Raw genomic sequence first — 18,621 nt, 5'->3', positions numbered from 1 at the left:
TTATAAAACACAAAAACACATTTGTCTCATTTATGGTCACATAAAATTTTACACTTACACTAACAGTTAGCAATCAGAGCATTTCAGCACTCCATTAAGGTGCAATGGTAGCCCCATCAGTCTACAAATGGTGTGCACAGGTGCGTACCTTTTCCTTGAAACACCGTCTGCTGTTGCGGACAATGTTACTTGCTTCTCAATGTAAAAGATCTCATACTACATACAGACCACCCTATGTGTGGTGTTTAAGAAGTGTCTCATTCGTGTCCTGAATTATACAGTCCTTACCAACCTGTACCAAGGGTCATAGTTCTTTACAGCATGATTGAAGGGGCACGAAAATCTTAGCATAATTCATGATTTTTTGTCATAACTTAGCAGATTCTACATAACAGCATACATATGACATGTGGAGACAATACCATTTCTTCTGCTATTCACATTTTAATTTTTTTTTCATCTTATTTGCTGAATGGTGACTATCACATTTCCCAGCTCTACTTCAAAGGACGTTGCAGAGGCATTCTTGTAACATTCAGATGTATTTTTAACTCAATTCCAGTTGAGTGCCCTGCAAAACAATACAACAGCAATGACCTAACTGTAATTCACATCAGCAACCTGTGTTAATCTACAGATTGCCGTGATTGTAGTGTAGTGGTTTATGCTCTCTCAGGAACATAATTTTCCTTGCTTCTAAACCCGCACTGCACTATGTGAGTAACTAATAGCTCAGAATCACTGTGGTGATTCCTGCTGCTTTGCGACTCGCAGGTATGTTGCCAAAGAAATATTTCTCCATTGTTAAGGAGGTAAATACAGTTAGCTTACTACCTAGTTAGCTATCTAGCTAGCTACCTACCTGGCAGTTGGAATAATCATTTACAGATAACCTTGGATGTCTTTATCTAGCTAGACAAATGGGGAGGGGACTTAACTGTGGGTTTCCCAGGAAAAAGCCGTGATGTGGGCAGAGCAATCGGGGCCTGGTGAGTCTGAGGCTGATTCCGCGAGTAGCCATGGCTGTGTAGGACAGGTGCTGCAGCCCACTGAGATGGTGGAGGAAGCTGGGGGTCAGCGTCTGACAGAATGGGCGGCTATATCTGGTTGTTTCATTGATACTGCAGACACTGCTGCTATACACGGTACAAATCATTTGAAATTTTGCGAATAAACTGGAAATTGTGTGGTATTTTAGAGCAAGGTTAGCACCCATGAAAATACTAACGTATTTATGTTGTGTCATTCATGAAAACTACTGCATGGATTGCAACCGTGGTCCTGATTTGTCGCTCGTCTGGGTCAGAGTTGGTGTGCAGAATATCAGCAGAAATTAAGATGAAATGGCTAAGATATCCAATGTTGTACTTGCGGTGGCTCTGTCTTCTCTGTCTGACGTCTGTGTTCCATTCTGTTTGTTGATGGACCCAAATTGAGTGGAAGTACTCGAGCTATGTTCATACAGGCACAGTGTGCAGTAAATTCACTATTTGAATTAGCATACTGTTTATTTACATTGTGTTTGTGTGTGTGTGTTATCCATATTTAGTCATGTTACTGTAAACTATGGACAAGGAAAACATTAAGAAACACTTCCCCTTAAGCAAAGGTTATCAGTGTTTGCGTGCCACCACACAATACCAAATTTCCGCTGAATCACCCACCCACCCCCCCCAGTCTCTTTTACTCCCTCTCCTTTTGTGACCTTCTGTCTGTTTATCCCACTGTCAGAATTCATAACTCCCACATTTATGAAGGGATACAGATGTTTTCATTTCAGTTGTTTAACATGACATGACTTTAATTTATGATTCATTCTGATGTATCCATTAAGGTAAATTATAATTTACATCTTAAATGTTAAATAACTATGAATTTGAATCCACAAGTGGCTGTGCATTTTCAGGTAATCCCACAAAATGAGTGGGTGTCTGCAATTTGTTGGACAAGTTGCATATGCTTTGAAAAGAATTGAATCATTTTCGAAGTTATAAAAATCCAGTGGTTTAAGAAAATAGTGTAATTCCAATAGACTATCCATACAGGAAGATTAGTTCTTCTTTTAAGGTGATATACAGTATATTTGTTCAAACTTCTTCACAGCTGATTGTTTTTAGTTGTGTAGGCTGTGTAGTCTTTGAATGTAACACCTTAATATAGTGGGTACACAAGTCCTATCTGATAAACCAGGCATGAAATATTAAGTATTCAGCAGCTGAAGAACTAGTGGTCACAGTAAGGCAACTCACTCATGTGATTTTTCTGTGTACCTGACCTACAGTTAGCTTGGTTAGTGTTTGTTTGTTAGTGTAAAAAATCATTAGAATATTACCTGTGGCAGATACACAGATAACAGTGTTTAGTAGCAATTCCTGTTTTTATATTGTTTCATAATATATATATATTTCATTCGTTTCCTTGAACTGGACTCTGCAAGAATCTTGCAACACTCTGTTGCCCTGGAAACAAATGCCACATAATAAATTAACTTTCCAGCAGAGGAGGTTCATGCAGTGTTCACCAAGAATCCCTCTGCTTGGCCTCCAAAAAGAGATTAAGCTGCCTTTTGAAGAATGAGGGGGAGTTTATTTCTGCTGAAGCTAACCAGAATTCACTCTACATGGCAAACCTGACACTGTAAACTTTCACATTATAAAAACAGTAATTATCCATTCAGAAAGTGCCTAGTGTGCAAAGGAAAAGAGTTATCTTCATTCCAATACAGATGAATTTCCTGTCAGCTTCCCATTAGGTCAAAGGAACACCCATTACGAGCAGTGGAGAGAAACTAGATGAAAAAGTAAATACTGTGAGAGTCTCTTGTTTGGGTTTGAAATCTTGTTGCAGCCTTGAACAGAAAACGACGACCTAAACAAGTGTATTGATACGTTTTCTTCGTTTATTCCATAACAGCATAGAAATATACCACACTCCGACATTTCGTCTCGCTTACTTTCAGTTTCATTTTCTACACGTCACTGTCTTTGCTAAGACTGCATGTCATCCATCCACTTCTACTGCCACCTAGTGCTTAACAAATGCAACAGCATGAAATTATAACCCAAAAAAAGTCTTCAAAATCCTAGAGGGGACACAAAAAGTACAATTATGGGGGGGGGGGGGGGGGGGGTATACCACAATCCTTATATATTTGAATGGGTTTTCAGATATGATTTTCTTAAATTGCTTTGTTTTATGTCTCTACATATTTTATTTTGTGTATCTGAAATTAAGCATTGTCAGCATACCTAGACCATGGTTAGAAGTAGAAAGGATGTAGGCACATATGTGTTTTGAGTTACATTACATTCATATATACTAAACGTAACATAGAAGGGGATGCAGGAATGATTATCAGTTTTTCTTGGTAGTCAGAGAGATGATATATGAAACTGGGTAAATGGGTTATTATTTTGCAAGATGCTGTTGGATTTGTCTCGAAATTTGGAGTGGATAAACTGGATTCCTTTGTACACTTGTATTTCTTTTCTTCCTTTTTTTAAATCTTCTTTTTGATTCATGTTTAATGTTGAATCCTTTCCTGGGCCAATCCTAATACTCTGTGGGGCACTTCAATAAAACAAAGTGCTTGGGTGAAGGTAGTGGTATATTTTTTTACCAATACAATTAGAAGTTATTTCAGCTTTAAAAAGTTTAAAAAATGGTGCAACAGAGGGTAACACAACTTTAACTTTTGATTTAATGTTTAATACTTTGTGGTGAATTGTTCCCAGTTTCTGTAATAGCTTTATGGCCTTTCTCTTTTTTCATTCTCTTTTCTTACCAATGCTGTAGACACAGGTGCTTGGCTGAGAAGAACCCTCATTATTACTGCTGCACTGGGAGGTCCTGCTTAACTTTGGATAGTAAATGGACCTTTATGCAAACACAGACACTGGGTCAATATTGGCTTTTATGTGTTCATAAAAAACTGACCTCAAAAGGGCTGCAATCTGTGTGCATCACAAACAACCCAACATGATTTCCTTTTGGCTGCCAGTCCTGAAACTAATATTAACTTTTCAGGCTAAATAAGTGTTAGGCCAGCAATTTAGTTAGTATTGATATCTTCAAATACTGTTATTAGTATATAGTATATTAATGTTATTATATATAGTATATAGTATATCATTATATATAGTATATAAAAGTATATTATTGCTTCCTGCGAACTGAAGCCACAGCTCTTCTGTGCTCCCTAGATCACCTGAGACACTACCATCTAAAGCAATTTCTTATGCCTTAAACTTGTTTTCATGTTTTAATTTTAAAAATAATTGTATGGTTTCATGTACTTATATCTCTGCCAGCTAGCTTTTACCTTGTTTGGCTAACTATTGAAACTTGGTCATGCAGTGCTTCTAATATTGTTGACTCGTTATATGGCTTTTTGCTTGTGTTGTACTCTGCCTCACTTGTAAATTGCTTTCGATAGAAGTGTCTGTCAAATGAGCTTCCCAGTACTACCTTTGAATTAAATGACCACTTTCAGTTCTGTGACTGCTAGCAGTTTAAAAGGGAGCTAGAAAATATACGTTTGATATTTCCATCTTTCATGGATGGAGTTAAACCCTTTAGTCAAAAAGTGAAGCATATGTCTGTGAATTGGAGAGAAAGGTTGTTTTTCAAGGCATCATTCTGTTCAGATGCTGTACAGATATTAAGAGTTTCACAGATTTTGAGCATATATATATATATATATATATATATATATATATATATGCACAATGCCTTGGCTTCTTTGATGGTGTAGCAGTGCTGCTGGAGAGTCAGAGCCTGTATTGTATACTTGGATATCATTGTGCTGATTAATGTCATAAGAGATGATGAGGGAGTGATATTGTCATTATGGAGGGAGGAAAAAGGGTTGAGTTGAGAGCGTAAAGATAACAGAACCATCAAGGTTGCGCCTGAGGCAACAAACGCTAACTTGCCAACTTGCCAACTTGCCCTTTACATGCTGCACCCAGCGGCCCCCAGCAACTTCAACTTCACCCTCACTGTGGAGGAGTGTGAGGTGAGGCGCACGCTGAGGGCCATTAACCCGAGGAAAACGGCGTCTCCGGACGTGTGCTGAAGGATTATGCAGACCAGTTGGCTGGGATCTTTACTAGGATCTTCAACAGGTCCCTATCCCAGTCTGCCTTTCCATCCTGCCTGAAGTCCTCCACCATAGTCCCTCTGCCCAAAAAACCCTTCATCACCAGCCTCAACGACTACCGGCCAGTAGCACTCACCCCTGTAGTGATGAAGTGCTTCGAAAAACTGGTACGGAGTCACATCATATCATTCCTACCCCCCACCTTCGACCCACATCAGTTTGCATACAGGGCTAATAGGTCTACGGAGGACGCTGTAGCCACAGCCCTTCACGCTGCGCTGACCCACCTGGAGCAGCAGGGGAGGTACGCTCGGCTCCTCTTTGTGGACTACAGCTCGGCGTTCAACACCATCCTCCCCCACAGACTGGTGTGTAAACTGTTGGACCTGGGTCTGCCTTACTCCACATGTCTTTGGATTAAAGACTTCCTGACAGGATGCACACAGAGGGTTACAGTAGGCCCTCACATCTCCACAGCTCTCAGCCTCAGCACCGGCTCCCTTCAGGGCTGTGTGCTGAGCCCCCTGCTCTATACCCTCTATACACATGACTGCACCCCTGTCCACTCCAGCAACACCTTTGTCAAATTTGCCGACCACACCACAGTGGTGGGGCTCATCTCAAGGGGTGATGAGTCCGCCTACCGGGACGAGGTGGAGCGGCTGTTAGTGTGGTGCAGAGACGACAACCTGCTCCTGAACATGTCAAAGACAAAGGAGTTAGTCATCGATTTCAGGAAGGAAAAAACGGACATTCAACCCATAATCATCGGCGGGGACTGTGTGGAGAGGGTCACAGACTTCCGTTTTCTGGGAGTCTGCATTGAGAAGGACCTGACCTGGGGTTTGAACACCACAGAACTGGTAAAGAAGGCACAGCAGAGACTCTACTTTCTGAGGGTCCTCAGGAAGAACATCACCCAGAGACTGCTGGTGTCCTTCTACCGCTCCACCATAGAGAGCATTCTCACTTACTGCCTCTGTGTGTGGTTTTGCAGCTGCACTGTGGCACACAAAAAAGAGCTTCGCAGGGTCGTCAAGACTGCTGAGGAAATCATTGGGTGCCCTCTCCCCACCCTGGAGGACCTACACAGTTCCCGCTGCCTCAAGAGAGCCCATAACATCATAAAGGACACATCTCACCCTGGTCACTCTCTGTTACAACTGCCACCGTCAGGCAGACGGTATAGAGCCATTAGAACGAGGACAAACCGACTCAAAAACAGTTTTTATCCCACAGCTGTACAAGCTTTAAATGCCACAAAATAATGTTCACATTCACTGTGCAATAAGGGATCTGTGCAATTAATGCTCAGGGTTCTTCACTCTGCAACAAGGGATCTGTGCAATCTTTCTGATCTGTGCAATTTTTCATTGTAGATATCTCTGGGTGCTTTTACTTGTGTTCTACCTTTTTACTTTTTTATAGTCTACTTTTAAATTATTTTTATAGATTATTTTACTAGTTTTTTATTGATCTTTGCACTGTTGAGGATTGCGCTCAGATTTCGTTGTACATGTTACAATGACAATAAAGAAATTCTGGTTCTGATTCTGATTCTGATACATGGTGCAGCTCAACTTGAATGAAAACCAGCCAGTGTCTCCACCTAACGCGCCTGTTGATCCATGTGTTCATGGATCATTCATACAAGTTTTGGAACAGTGTGGTAATGTATTTACCCCGTGATGACATGCAAAAAGATACTGCACATTGTTTGCTCCAAGAACATTTGACCCACAGCAGGACTGGAAACCTGTGAAGGTTTGAAACTTCCTCATTAATCATTAATTTGGACATTAACTCCGTCAGGAAAAAAAAAAAAAAACATAAAGATTTGAATTGAAAGTTGCATTAGCAGAATACAGCATTGTGACAAAATATTGTAGCGTGGAGTACCATAACTCAATTTGATTTGTTTTATATGTTTGTGTAACAACACAATTTGAGTGAATGTATTTAATTTAATATTTAATTATTGTCATTTTCCCTAGAACAATGTGGGCAATTGGTAACAGGAAACATGTAACATTCCAAAGTACAATTTGCAACACATTAAACCATATCAGACTCTCAAAAACAAAACTCTACAATGGTGACGGCTTTTACCTCAAGTTTCAAGACATATTAGCGACCTACTTACTTTGAACACACCAGTAGATTGTTATCTTCAGTAAATCACAAAAGAAAGAATTCCATGTATAACCAACCCCTGTTTGTGTTAAAATGCGGTAGGGCAATGCGTGTACAAATTATGACCATAGTCTGGTGCTGAGCGCAATTTTGCGGGGACCAATGCATTTTTAGTTTTGAGGCAGCCCTTATTTTAAAAATGACAACCTGACTCTACCTGCAGCATTTTGAGATCTTCAATGTAAGATCTTCAATGTAAGATTGAAAGGACAGTTTTTTGTCAAGGATTGAGCCCAAGCATTTATAGGTTTGCACACCCTCAATCTGCTTTATTCAACTTGTAGTTGCAGCCAGAAATAGACATACACAAGGCAAAGTCCTTGAAAAAAATGCTCTAAACAATCTAAACCATAATGTGCCTAATGAAAGGCAAAAAAAGATATGAAGAGTTATATCTGAAATAGAATATCTGCAATGTAAAAAAAACAAAAAAAACAAAACAGCATCCATAGTGTGTACCCAGCAACACAGATGTGGTAGTGTGCATATCATATTATTGCTATTTCTTTATTTGCTGTATTACATTGCTAAATTACATTACATTACATTATATGACATTACTTGCATTTAGCAGACATTCTTATCCAGAGTGACTTCCAGCACAATAGAACATAACTGAACATTCAAGAACACTCGGGTTAAGTCAGCAACAGTGTCAGACCAGGCTAACAACACTCCCAGACCAGTATATATCAGTGTCAAACTGAATGTGTCATATAACCAAATAGATACTAATATATTACAGTAATATATTAATGACAATGTTAAATAAAATCTATCACAAAATATGTATATATTAAAGGAAATTATCATGTGGTTATGATGCATTAACATGAATAACTGCTGAATAAGTGCTGTTCCCTATATTACAACTCAGATATGGAGTCAAATCAAACCTTATTTTTTCAGCAAGTTAAGTGCATTTTTCTGAATGCTCGTGAGGCAGCTTTTAAATAAAATAAGGGTCATTTTATGTCTTTCAAATCCTGCCTGAATAGCATCAGCTAGTTACTATTCAGCCATTGTTACAAACGCTAATAAATCAGTCATGGCTGGAGTGGTACACAGCAGGGCCACCCAGCTCTCACAAGCAATAGTTATTGTTGAAGTCAGAGTAACTTTAGATCCATTACTCTTAATGACATTAGTGAATGATGGCACAATATGTGTATCCCTTTCACAGTGACTGTAGTCACTGGCTCAGTTTTAAGGCCAAGATGCTAACTGCAATTAAAATGAGTTAATTGCCCTCACCTTGTGTATTGACTAAAGACATAGTGCGACAGCATCATGAAACGCTACAGACAGTGTCTTGGTGTAATTCGTACAAGAAGAGCATTGCCAAAATACTAATTACAGAGTTTTAACAGTCTCCCACATTACGCAAAAGAAAAAAAAAACATTAATTATTGTTGCCATCTGCTCCACACATCATTTTATCTTTACGTTTTGAACTGTATTGTGTGGGGGCATCATTTTCCCCTGTTTGGTACTCCGAGCGTTTGCGTCCAACCTCTACAACGACATACCAACTTCTAAAACGCATGCTCCAGGTGAGGCTCGAACTCACAACCTCGGCATTGCCCTGCTACGTACTGTCTTATAAGTACCGCGCGCTAACCGATTGCGCCACTGGAGCCCTGTTTTAGCCCACCGGAGGAAAATTCCTTGGATCTGCATCTGAGCGTCTCTTCATATATTATCTGATAGAATTAATGTAAGCTAAGTAAACGTGGATACTTTCGCTAAACAAGCTAAAGAGGTGAACAAGCATTCCAACAGGCACAGCCACACGATTTCTGATTAACACTTTTAATTATTTGTATTGTTCTGTTTGATTGTTGTCAACATTAACGAGTCCGAAAAAACGCGTATTTGATTTTTTAGGGCAGTGTTACATTTACAATTTCAGTTGTTTATAAAACGAGGTGGCTGAATTTGTCGGATGAACGGCTGGCTTAATCATTTGACAACATTCCCTTGGTAATGTTATCCGGGAGATAGTTGGTATTACATCTTGCAGGGTACGTGTTGGTAAACAAGTGGTGCGCCTTCACGCATTCCAAAAGTAATTTTGCAAAGTCAGTTGTAAAAAAGAGCTATGGATAGAATGCATTTAAATTTCTCGCCTCTAGATGTCATTGTGTCCTAAAGAGAGAGCAGAGCATGTTTCGTTCCAGCAATGCCTTGTGAAAACTGGAAACCAAAAGAAGTGACACAACACCCTAAAAATGTACCCAAGAGCTCTCTCTTTGCTCGTTTATTGAACACTAAGAGAACTGGCTTGTCGCGAAAGGCAGAACTTTACGTATCGACCCTCCAAAAATCGTCTGTTTCTTTACCCATTGCTCCACAGAAATGTATAAAGGATAAGAAAAGTTTGAAGTTGTATTTCCCAGTTTTAACTTCTTTACAGTACAGCGCGTCATGATAATTTAATATTATGTAAAGAAAATAAAATTGGCAGAGGACAAAGGAAGAATGTACAAAACCCTTCTGTTTCGCATGATTTAATTCTACCTCTTTTATTTGTGATGGCTAAAAATAAGTCACGGTAGAATACTATGCATCAGGTTATGCACAACCTACAAAAATCCCCAGTGAATTTTGCTATGAATATTTGGCCTCCGAAGCATTAGCAATGACCTGATAGATGCCCAGTCAGATGTCATTTGAAAAGACCCACAACCTACCCCCCACCCCATCCCCCATCCCCCGCAAAGAGTCGGACAGTCGATTGAAAGCAAAAACTTTCTCCCCATGCTCTCCTATAAATCTGCTTTCAAGACCTTTAGCCCCTGAATGGACTTGCAAATTACCCTCCTCCTGGTCCCTCCTTCATTTACATGGCCTTCATTAGCATACAGATGTTGCTAAGAAAGGGAGAGCAGCCCCACAAAAGCCGTGCTGCAAGGATCGCCCCTGCTTTTGTGTCTGCCACCGTGTCCCTTTCTTTGAATAGAATGGCTACTGTCTTTGTCTGATAGATGATTCTTCAATAAGCTCTCGGGCTGTTCTCCACAGAATCCTTGACGAAAGCCAAACAAAAACACTTCTGTTCCCCTCTGAACTCCTCTTTGCCTCTGCCTGTGTCCAAAGAAATGGTTCAAGTTTGTAGTTGGCCAGATAGTTTTCAGTAAACATTTCATTTAGCACATAGAAAAGGGTTATTTTCTGCAGGAGAAATATAACACAAACTCCCTCATATTTTTCATTCCAACAATCATTTAACTCAAGAGAATATTTAATATTGATCAAGGTAATATTCATTTAAAGTTGTGAGTCAGTGAGACTCAGTTTTATAGTTATGTATGAAATGGATCTAAACTAGCCACAACCTTTCACCACAGTAACTTCTGACGCATTTCCTAACACATCAACTTCTCACTGTCAGTGAATGACAGAATTAGCATTTTGTCCTTTTGAATTAAAGTTGTGTATAAATGAAAGTAAGAAAGCCACTTGTGTTTTGAGTGACAGGTTTATTTCAAAACAAAAATGTAAAAAATATATTAAGATAAAAACAGGGACCTCTGTCCCATGGAATGTAAACAATACACTTAAATTATATATAAAAACAAATATAAACCAACACAAAATATAGTTTTGCTTTAACAACAAAAACATAAAATAAATAAGTTTTAAGTTAACAAATGCAAAAGCTTGTCTTTTCAGTCACAAAGTTAAGGCAAAAGTAAAAGATCACAGTTGCACTACAGAATAAGCTCTAGGCTCACTAGTCAAAACAAGACTCAAATAAATGTATGTACATGGAAAACAATGATTTTTGCCAGTATCTTTGCAACATTTTCCAAACACACTCTGAAAGTTTAACAGTTCAGACACTTACATAACTGTCACATTTCAAACAATCATTCTGGCAACTTAAAAAAACAGTTCTTGCCATGAACAAGCACCCCAGATCTCTCCTCTGGCCATTAAAAATTGTTATGCTCTAAATGTACATGTCAATGACAATTTAAAAGCCTGACAATAACAAAAAAAAGTTAAAATCTCACAAACACTGATACACATGTATTGATGTTACTGTCACTTTCTCAAGTAAGAACAGATCATAAAGACCCATGTTCATTAGATATGGACTATATTAAAAAAAAGTTATCATACTTAAAGATTATGCAACACACTGTTAGACGGGTTGTTTTGGTGGAAACTTAGCAATATGACTAAAAGCATTATTAGAAAGTGACATCCTATCGTGGGCAATGTTAGATTGTTAAATGGACAATTAGAGCAATGGTTTGTAGTTTGATTAAACAAGGTGACTCACAAACATTACTCTCATTTGCTTAAATGACGCTAATTAAAATCCTGAGATGGCTTCCTACATTCAAGAAAGTCTATTTTTTCTTCCTCTTAAAGCTACAAAATAGCTCACACAAGGCAAATAAAAATAACTGGGTAAAGCATTTTCAGCATATTAGAGGCATAACACACACTTGAAAAATCTGGTCATTGTGGGACAAAAATGGCAATAAATAAATCACACAAGGCCTATGGTTAGACTAATCGATAATACTGTCCATTAGATGCCTTTACTAAAGGCTACGCTTTACTTACAGTACATTTTGGAATAAACATAAGATTTAAAATTAACTCTGCCTACAAGACTTAAGACACTATTTTTTCTCAGCTTTGGTAAAAAACTAAGGGGGCACATGCTTTGGAAAGAACCATTTAAATTCTCTCTTCTGCAGTGACATACGTGTTCCAAGTACTGATACCGTTGCCAGTCAGTGGCCTTATCACACCTGGATGTTCATGGTTAGTCCTTATACACGCCCTCGTATATTATTGTCAACATACTTTAAAATAATAATGATAAAAAAAATGGGTACAGAAAATTCTTAAACAGAATTCTCCTTTTTTTCCAGGAAAACAATACCAGATAGTATAAAGCTACGCCAAGTACCCATGATAGCTGAAACGGGTATACAACAGTATACATTGTCAGATTTCAAAGTTTAGCTAGATATTCACTAAACAAAGCATCGCCAAAACTGCTTAGAGGAAAATGCAATATGCACAAATGTAAAAGTTACTTTAATCGTCTGAGACAGACAGGCGGCTGAAAATTGGGAGGCGTCTGCCCTCGAAGCTGGGAGATTCACAGCCGCTCAGGCTGCTGGAGCTGGTGTAGCCCTCTTGGTCAGAGAGGGAATCAGCCGACGCGCTTCTCTGCAACATTGGTAAGCCGGTGAGAGTGAATGCGCTGCGGTGCTGAGTTGCGGACTTCTGCTGCGCGCAGCCGGTGAAACCTTTGGAGTCAGTAACAGCGAAAAAGCGAGGGTTGCCTTGCTGATCGTTACCGAGGTCGGTGGAGAACGGGTAGCTGTGTTTCAGCGCACCTGGCTCTGGAAATATGGGGGAGAGGAGATCTGGGCTGCCAGTGGAGGGAGGAGGGGACACAGAGGAGGCCCTGGAAAACGTCAGGTGCTCTGGGACAGCGTGGAACCCGTTGAGTGCTTGAGACGAGAACCCTGCGAAGCTAACGCTCTGACGCAGTAACTGGGGGCGTTCGCGCATCTGTTGACGCTGCTGTGGCACGCAGCCAGGCGGAGCATGCTGCTCGTCTGCGTTGTGAATAAAGTGACAGCGCGCGCCATAGGGGCAGAAGCCGATTGTGTGGAACGTGCGGCAAGGCTCGGTTTTGTACTTGGGGTGTCTGCTAAGACCTCGGAGCTCCTCCAAGCCATGAGCAAACTGACACTTTGCCCCGTATTTGCAAGTACCACTTTCCTCGTAGGTGCGGCACAGCTCAGTTTTGTAACGCGTGGAGATGGGGGGAGTGGAGGCAGGAGACTTTGGAGACGACAGAGAACTGGTGCTGATACTTAGACCAGGTGGTGGCAGAACTGGAAGCGTGACGGAGACCTGCTCGCCGGTTTCGAAGCTATTCACGTGGCTCTCAATCATGCTGACCGAGCGGTCCACTCGAAACGGTATCTGGTTGATGGACGACCTGGGCAACAACTGCTGCTCCCGGTTCCAGTTTTGGTTTCCGTGCTGCAGAGGCCAGCAGATAGGCTCGTTGACCGGATCGATACTGCCGCTGTTGAACTTGGAGTTGGGGAGAGTGACTGGGCACATGGAGTGCCTGCGTTGAAATCCCACGGCGCGCTGTTTCTGCGTGGCGAGCATTACGCCATCTGTCATGTCCAGGCTCCGGAAATTCTGTCACATAACAGAGGGGTAAAACACATTCCAGCGTAAGACACGAATACTTCTTGTACGCAGAACCAGAACTGCCCCACTTCCCAGAAAACTGAAAATGTCTGAGTGCTAATTACTAGGCACCAATTACTAGTACACCAATTTTATAATTCACAGTGACAGTGACTTCATAACACTATGACATTGCCTTTAGTTACATTTCCTGCGATGCTGTGTTTTTAGAAGAAAACTTTTTGAGGAATGCACGTGCGGTGTTGAAGAAGTTGCACTTAGCCTCTCCAACGTAAAAATAAATAAATAAATAAATTTCTTAAAAAAGTCTTAAAAGCTGTACAGATCTAGAAATAGTCCCCCAAAATTATTATTGTTATTAGTTATTGTTTAAGTGGCTGTTGTAGTAGTATAACTGATTTTTTGCAGATGAGTAATTATATTTAAACTCCTGATGTAACTTTTTACAAATGAATCTTTTAAACAAATGGAAGACTTAAATCCTTGAAAACCCTCACCTTGCAAAATTCATCGTCGAGCTCCAGGAAAGGTGTTAAAAAGTCGGAGGGCATTCTGGCGATAGTTCGGGAACTTATCCCAAGTCTGTATGAGAAACGAATTGTGTGACCGCTCCGTCCCAGCGCTTTAAAAGTTGCCTCTGCGGCTGCTGGAATCTCAATAAATACTTAACACTACGGACTCCACCCACACCAGTGCGACAAAGGCGTGTCCTCCTTAAAGTTAACGCCCTTTCCAGTTTGTAAAGTTTCTCAACCTCTGTTCTTCTCATTTAGGGTTCTGTCGTTCACGCATCCGCATGCAGTAGACACTTCAAAACAGGATCCCAGTACGAGACATCCTTCAGCCGTCCGATTCTAAGCAACTTTTGTACATTCTGGAAACACAGCAATTCAAAACCTGCAATTTTTTGCTTCCAGCCGCATCTTTTCTTTAAACTGCACCTTCAGAATGCTACAAACCAGTTTTGTTGGTTTTATATGACATTTTATACGAATTATTTACCAACGAAGCAAAACATTTGCAATTTAATAATTTTGCTCTAGTGGGTTACAATAGTTTTAGAACAGACTCACAACTAGAGAGATTTTTAAAGATTTGTTTCCGTCCAAGCCGTAGAGCTAGTTTTTTTTTTGTGTTCAGACTGCCTGTGATGCAACTGCAACAAAAATTTCCAGCTCATTTTCGGGAAGCTTTGGATAAGCCATCTGAAGAGAATCTGTGCTACAGCTATCATGTGCCTGGGACTCCTCTTCACATGGCTGTCTTTGGTTTCACAGGAACATTTGTTTCCCAATCTGCATACTGTTTTAGGTCCTGACCAAACAATGGTTGAATCTTACTTGAATCCCATTCTCTTAATCTGACCACTTGGCACCACACAGCATGGTGAGCAGGCACCTTTTGACACCCTTTGGAAGTTTAATTACCCTCAAGTGGCTCTGTGTCACTGTTTGCAAGCTGTCTTGATAATCGTGCAGTTGCTGTTTTTTTGCTACCGCCCCCATATACCCAGACTGCTTTATGGTTGATTTTCAGTGTCATTTACTCGCTTTCTGAATGAAACATCCTTAATTGGATCCAGTACGTGACAGTGTTGTACAAACCTAAAAATGTAGTGGTGCTGCAAGACTAGCTTTTCTGTTGCATCACTCACATCCAGACCTGTATCCCACGGTGTTGCTCTGAGTGCTAGTGTCTGCCCAGATTCAGACAAATGCCTGGATTTCACTAAGACTTACAATTTACTGGAAAAAATGTAATGATGTAATCAGTGATGGAAATGTGCTCCTTTCGCCTTGTGTTCACCTCCTTAATGAGGTGAACACAGAGAGGGAATGTAGTCACACCACTTGCTGGCTCATGCTCAGCTAGATCATCATGACAAAAAAGGCAATGGCAAACCACCCAAAATTGGAACAAAATGAGCCAGCCCGGTCCCACTTTATCTGTGGAAAAGGGGCATGCTTCCATTTGTGAACCTTGAAATACATTACCCCACACATGAATAAGATGCCCTCTGTCCAGTCATCCAAAGATAATGGCAAGAGAAAAGCATAATGGGACTGCCCAGTCCTCCAGCTCTGCAGTTTGTCTTAAGTGTGACAAACAAATAATAGCAATTGTGTTTTTTTCTGATTTAAATACAACTAATCATTAATGTCAGTGATGTCAAAACTCACAGAGTCATGTAAGCTGATGAAAAAGCAACACTTGGTAACGCATTTCTTGGTAAAATTTAAGTACAATCTTTGTGTGACCTCAAAAATGTGCACTTCCATTTTGAAGGGATTAAAGAAAGGCTTTTGTGAAAACAATAGTCTTGAAGCAGTTTTGGCAATTCAGTGATTTTTTTCACCAGAATGAGCACATTTTACAGTAACATACTACGTTTTTAATGGAAACATTCTTTCCTTTATGAAGTTATCAAAACAAATAGGCAAAAACATGCAGTTTGAGCTTTCATACAATAATGCACATGAACAGATTTTAGTCTCCCCTAGCAACTTCCATATGCAAAGAGAAACATTTGGAAGGTGCTTGGTGTGTTTCTGCTAGGAGGAACTGGCAGCAGTTCCTCTTTTAAATGACAGATTCTCATGATTATTTCTCAGGTCACATGTCATTGCCATACATGATTCCTTACTGTGTAGAAGCTAGTTCCTGTTTATGTATTTACTTCTGGTTGGCATCAGTCTCAAGACACAGATTGACACAAAGACCAACAAACAACAAGTTTTGCATTATGCACATGTGGTTATCCATATATCCATTTATATATCTTTGTTTTTTCTATGTTGTTTTTTTATTCATATTTAATTACACTTATTGACACATATATTGTGTTTTCAAATATTTAATGTAAATAATGTTCAGTGTATATCATGAAGGGGAATAAAAAGTGTATTTCCAATGCCAATAAAGCATCTTTTGGTTTGATTTGGAACCTTTTCTGTGACCTGTCCTGCACTGCTAAATGTGTATGTTTAGGGGGGGGGGGGGGGGGGTTCTGTCTGTCTTCAGTACTATTCTTTCAGGGCTTCAGCTGCAAAGGAAATTTAAATAGTTCCACTCCTTCATCCCCTGTGTCCCCTTCCATTCTAGGGGGAAATGGTTTTTGTTGTTCATAAACTGTAAACTACTAAAGGGCCTCGCCCGCCCCACCACCCCCATCTGCTGTAAAGGGGGAAAATGGGGGCAGTTGAACAGTGGGCCTTTAGAGACAAGGCGAAATAGGCCTGTTGTTGAGAGAATGGGGTCGTCCTGTCAAGGAAAGACCCATTGACACACATTTCATCAGCTCCACAGGTGATGAATGGAGGGGTGGGGGTGGGGGAGAAAATGCAGCAGAAGTGGAAACCTCCAGGTAGAGCACTGATCTCGGAGCATCTGACTCCAAAACCCTAACCCCCTGATAACTTTACACACAAAGCTCAAACCGATCATCGTGATACAAGGTAGAACGATCGGCAGAACGATCTATCTATGAGATGAAACCACCACTTAAGCCTGCGCTAGACAGCACAGACAAATGTACAGTACGTTTTATTGATGTATAACACAGAGAGAGACCGTGACCGAAACTTGTACATGTTTCTGCACTGAGGCTCTCAGGATAGACGCCCCTGGTCACGCACTGCAGAGTTTATGACGTCAAATGTCACACATTTGTAACCGCTACCCATTTTGTCTCGACAGCACGCCGTTGTCATATTCCACGGGACGACTGTCTGCCTTGGCTCCAGATCATTACACATTCCACTGGAGAAGTTTAATAATACAAAAAATGTCAACACAGCAATTTTGATGGGACAAACATCACTAGGCCCTTTGGTGAGATAACAGGACACATTATGGTGATGCTTGTGTCAGCCCTTTCCCCCAGAGAGATATCTAAGTTTGGAATTGAACATCCTGTATTTGGAGAGGCCTCTCTGGTATCGCAACATGCATGTCATTTGCAGGTGTTTCTGGCCACTTTGTAAACAGCTGAAGATAAGTTTGTCTCCACAAAGCATAAAGAATTAAATTTAGCCTCATTAAAAAAAAAAAAAAAATCTGTGGCGTTGGTGTTCTTATATCCTGCTTTGTCTCTTTAGATAACATGATATCTGTTATTCGATTGCTGTTAAGATTCAAAACTCACCAATTAATTCCTTGAAGTGATTCATGCCATAAGGTGGCACTAATGCATGGAAGGCAAGCTACTTGGAACTGTAAGCTAAAAATTCAATTTCAGTGCTACTTTGAACAAACAGAATAATCCATACACTGGACCAGAATGAAATGAGCCATGCTGAGATACACTACTTGTAGCGAGTTTTGAATGAAGCTTTTGTATTGTCCATGAAAGTTCTCTGGTTTCAGGCATTGCTTGCAAAAGGTGCATCTTATAGAATAAGAAGTCTTAATGGTCAGGAGGTTGTTGGCGTTATGAAAATCTACTGCTCTTTATCACCTGGGTGAAAACCAATTTATTTCTGGTCCCCTCTATGAGACACAGAATGTATTTATTTGATTTAAAATATTATTCTAATCCCAAGTTAAAATGAAGTTGAGATCCCTCCTCTCTTTTATTTAGTTCCAGCTGATTAGGCATGCCCTTGAGAATATCGTTAAGGCCTCACCTCTGGTCACCAACTCTAATGTGTATGTGGTTTAGAGATATGGCATAAGCAAATATCATTATGTGCAGAGGTAGAACCACATTGTAAACATTTGTACTTGGCAACTGCTGCCAACAGAAAGCTATATACCTTTAAAACACAATGACGTCTTATCACTGACAGGAAAGTAAACACTTCTTGAATTCTGTTATGACCAAGATAGGGGAAAGCAAACAGCCACTATGTCAGGTCAACACTTGTTGTCTTGTCACAGATAAAGAGCGGGATGTTTAATTAGGAAAGAAAAGCAACTGAGTCCAGAGTTAGTATTTGTCAAGCAGGGTGTCAGTAAACCACACTGAAGCCTATTTCAACAGTTGTGTGAGAACCCATTGTTTTAGCAACAAAAGCGAGAAATAGCCAGTGAATTATATGGCTTTTTAAGGAACTGCGTAGTAGCCTGGGTCACATAAACTTCTTTGCATTCATTCTCTCTAAATACATGTATTGAAAAAC

The 18,621-nt window shown here is 40.2% G+C and overlaps 1 protein-coding gene and 1 non-coding gene across 2 annotated transcripts; both read right to left on the bottom strand.

The window, feature by feature from the left end:
- Nucleotides 1-8,839: 8,839 nt before the first annotated feature.
- On the bottom strand, nucleotides 8,840-8,933 carry trnai-uau. The gene is made up of 2 exons: nucleotides 8,896-8,933; nucleotides 8,840-8,875 (listed from the first exon to the last, which is right to left on the bottom strand). It is a non-coding gene; the product is annotated as a tRNA-Ile (tRNA).
- Nucleotides 8,934-11,402: 2,469 nt separating this feature from the next.
- LOC118783060 (mRNA decay activator protein ZFP36L1) lies at nucleotides 11,403-14,115 on the bottom strand. Its single transcript, XM_036536733.1, has 2 exons — nucleotides 13,999-14,115; nucleotides 11,403-13,489 (listed from the first exon to the last, which is right to left on the bottom strand). The coding sequence occupies exons 1-2, from the start codon at nucleotides 14,050-14,052 to the stop codon at nucleotides 12,359-12,361; spliced, it is 1,185 nt and encodes a 394-aa protein (XP_036392626.1). The 5' UTR covers nucleotides 14,053-14,115; the 3' UTR covers nucleotides 11,403-12,358.
- Between the last annotated feature and the right edge of the window lie 4,506 nt (nucleotides 14,116-18,621).

Source organism: Megalops cyprinoides, chromosome 9, assembly GCF_013368585.1.
Source record: "Megalops cyprinoides isolate fMegCyp1 chromosome 9, fMegCyp1.pri, whole genome shotgun sequence".
Taxonomy (NCBI): domain Eukaryota; kingdom Metazoa; phylum Chordata; class Actinopteri; order Elopiformes; family Megalopidae; genus Megalops; species Megalops cyprinoides.
The sequence above is the reverse complement of the archived record's forward strand: the minus strand, read 5'-3'. Positions and strand labels throughout refer to the sequence as shown.

Bases quoted from the DNA above. Each gene is read 5' to 3' on its own strand.
- LOC118783060 (XM_036536733.1), bottom strand. From the start codon at position 14,052: ATGCCCTCCGACTTTTTAACACCTTTCCTGGAGCTCGACGATGAATTT. The intron at 13,490-13,998 runs GTGAGGGTTTTC...GTTATGTGACAG, and splicing joins TCGACGATGAATTTTGCAAG to AATTTCCGGAGCCTGGACAT.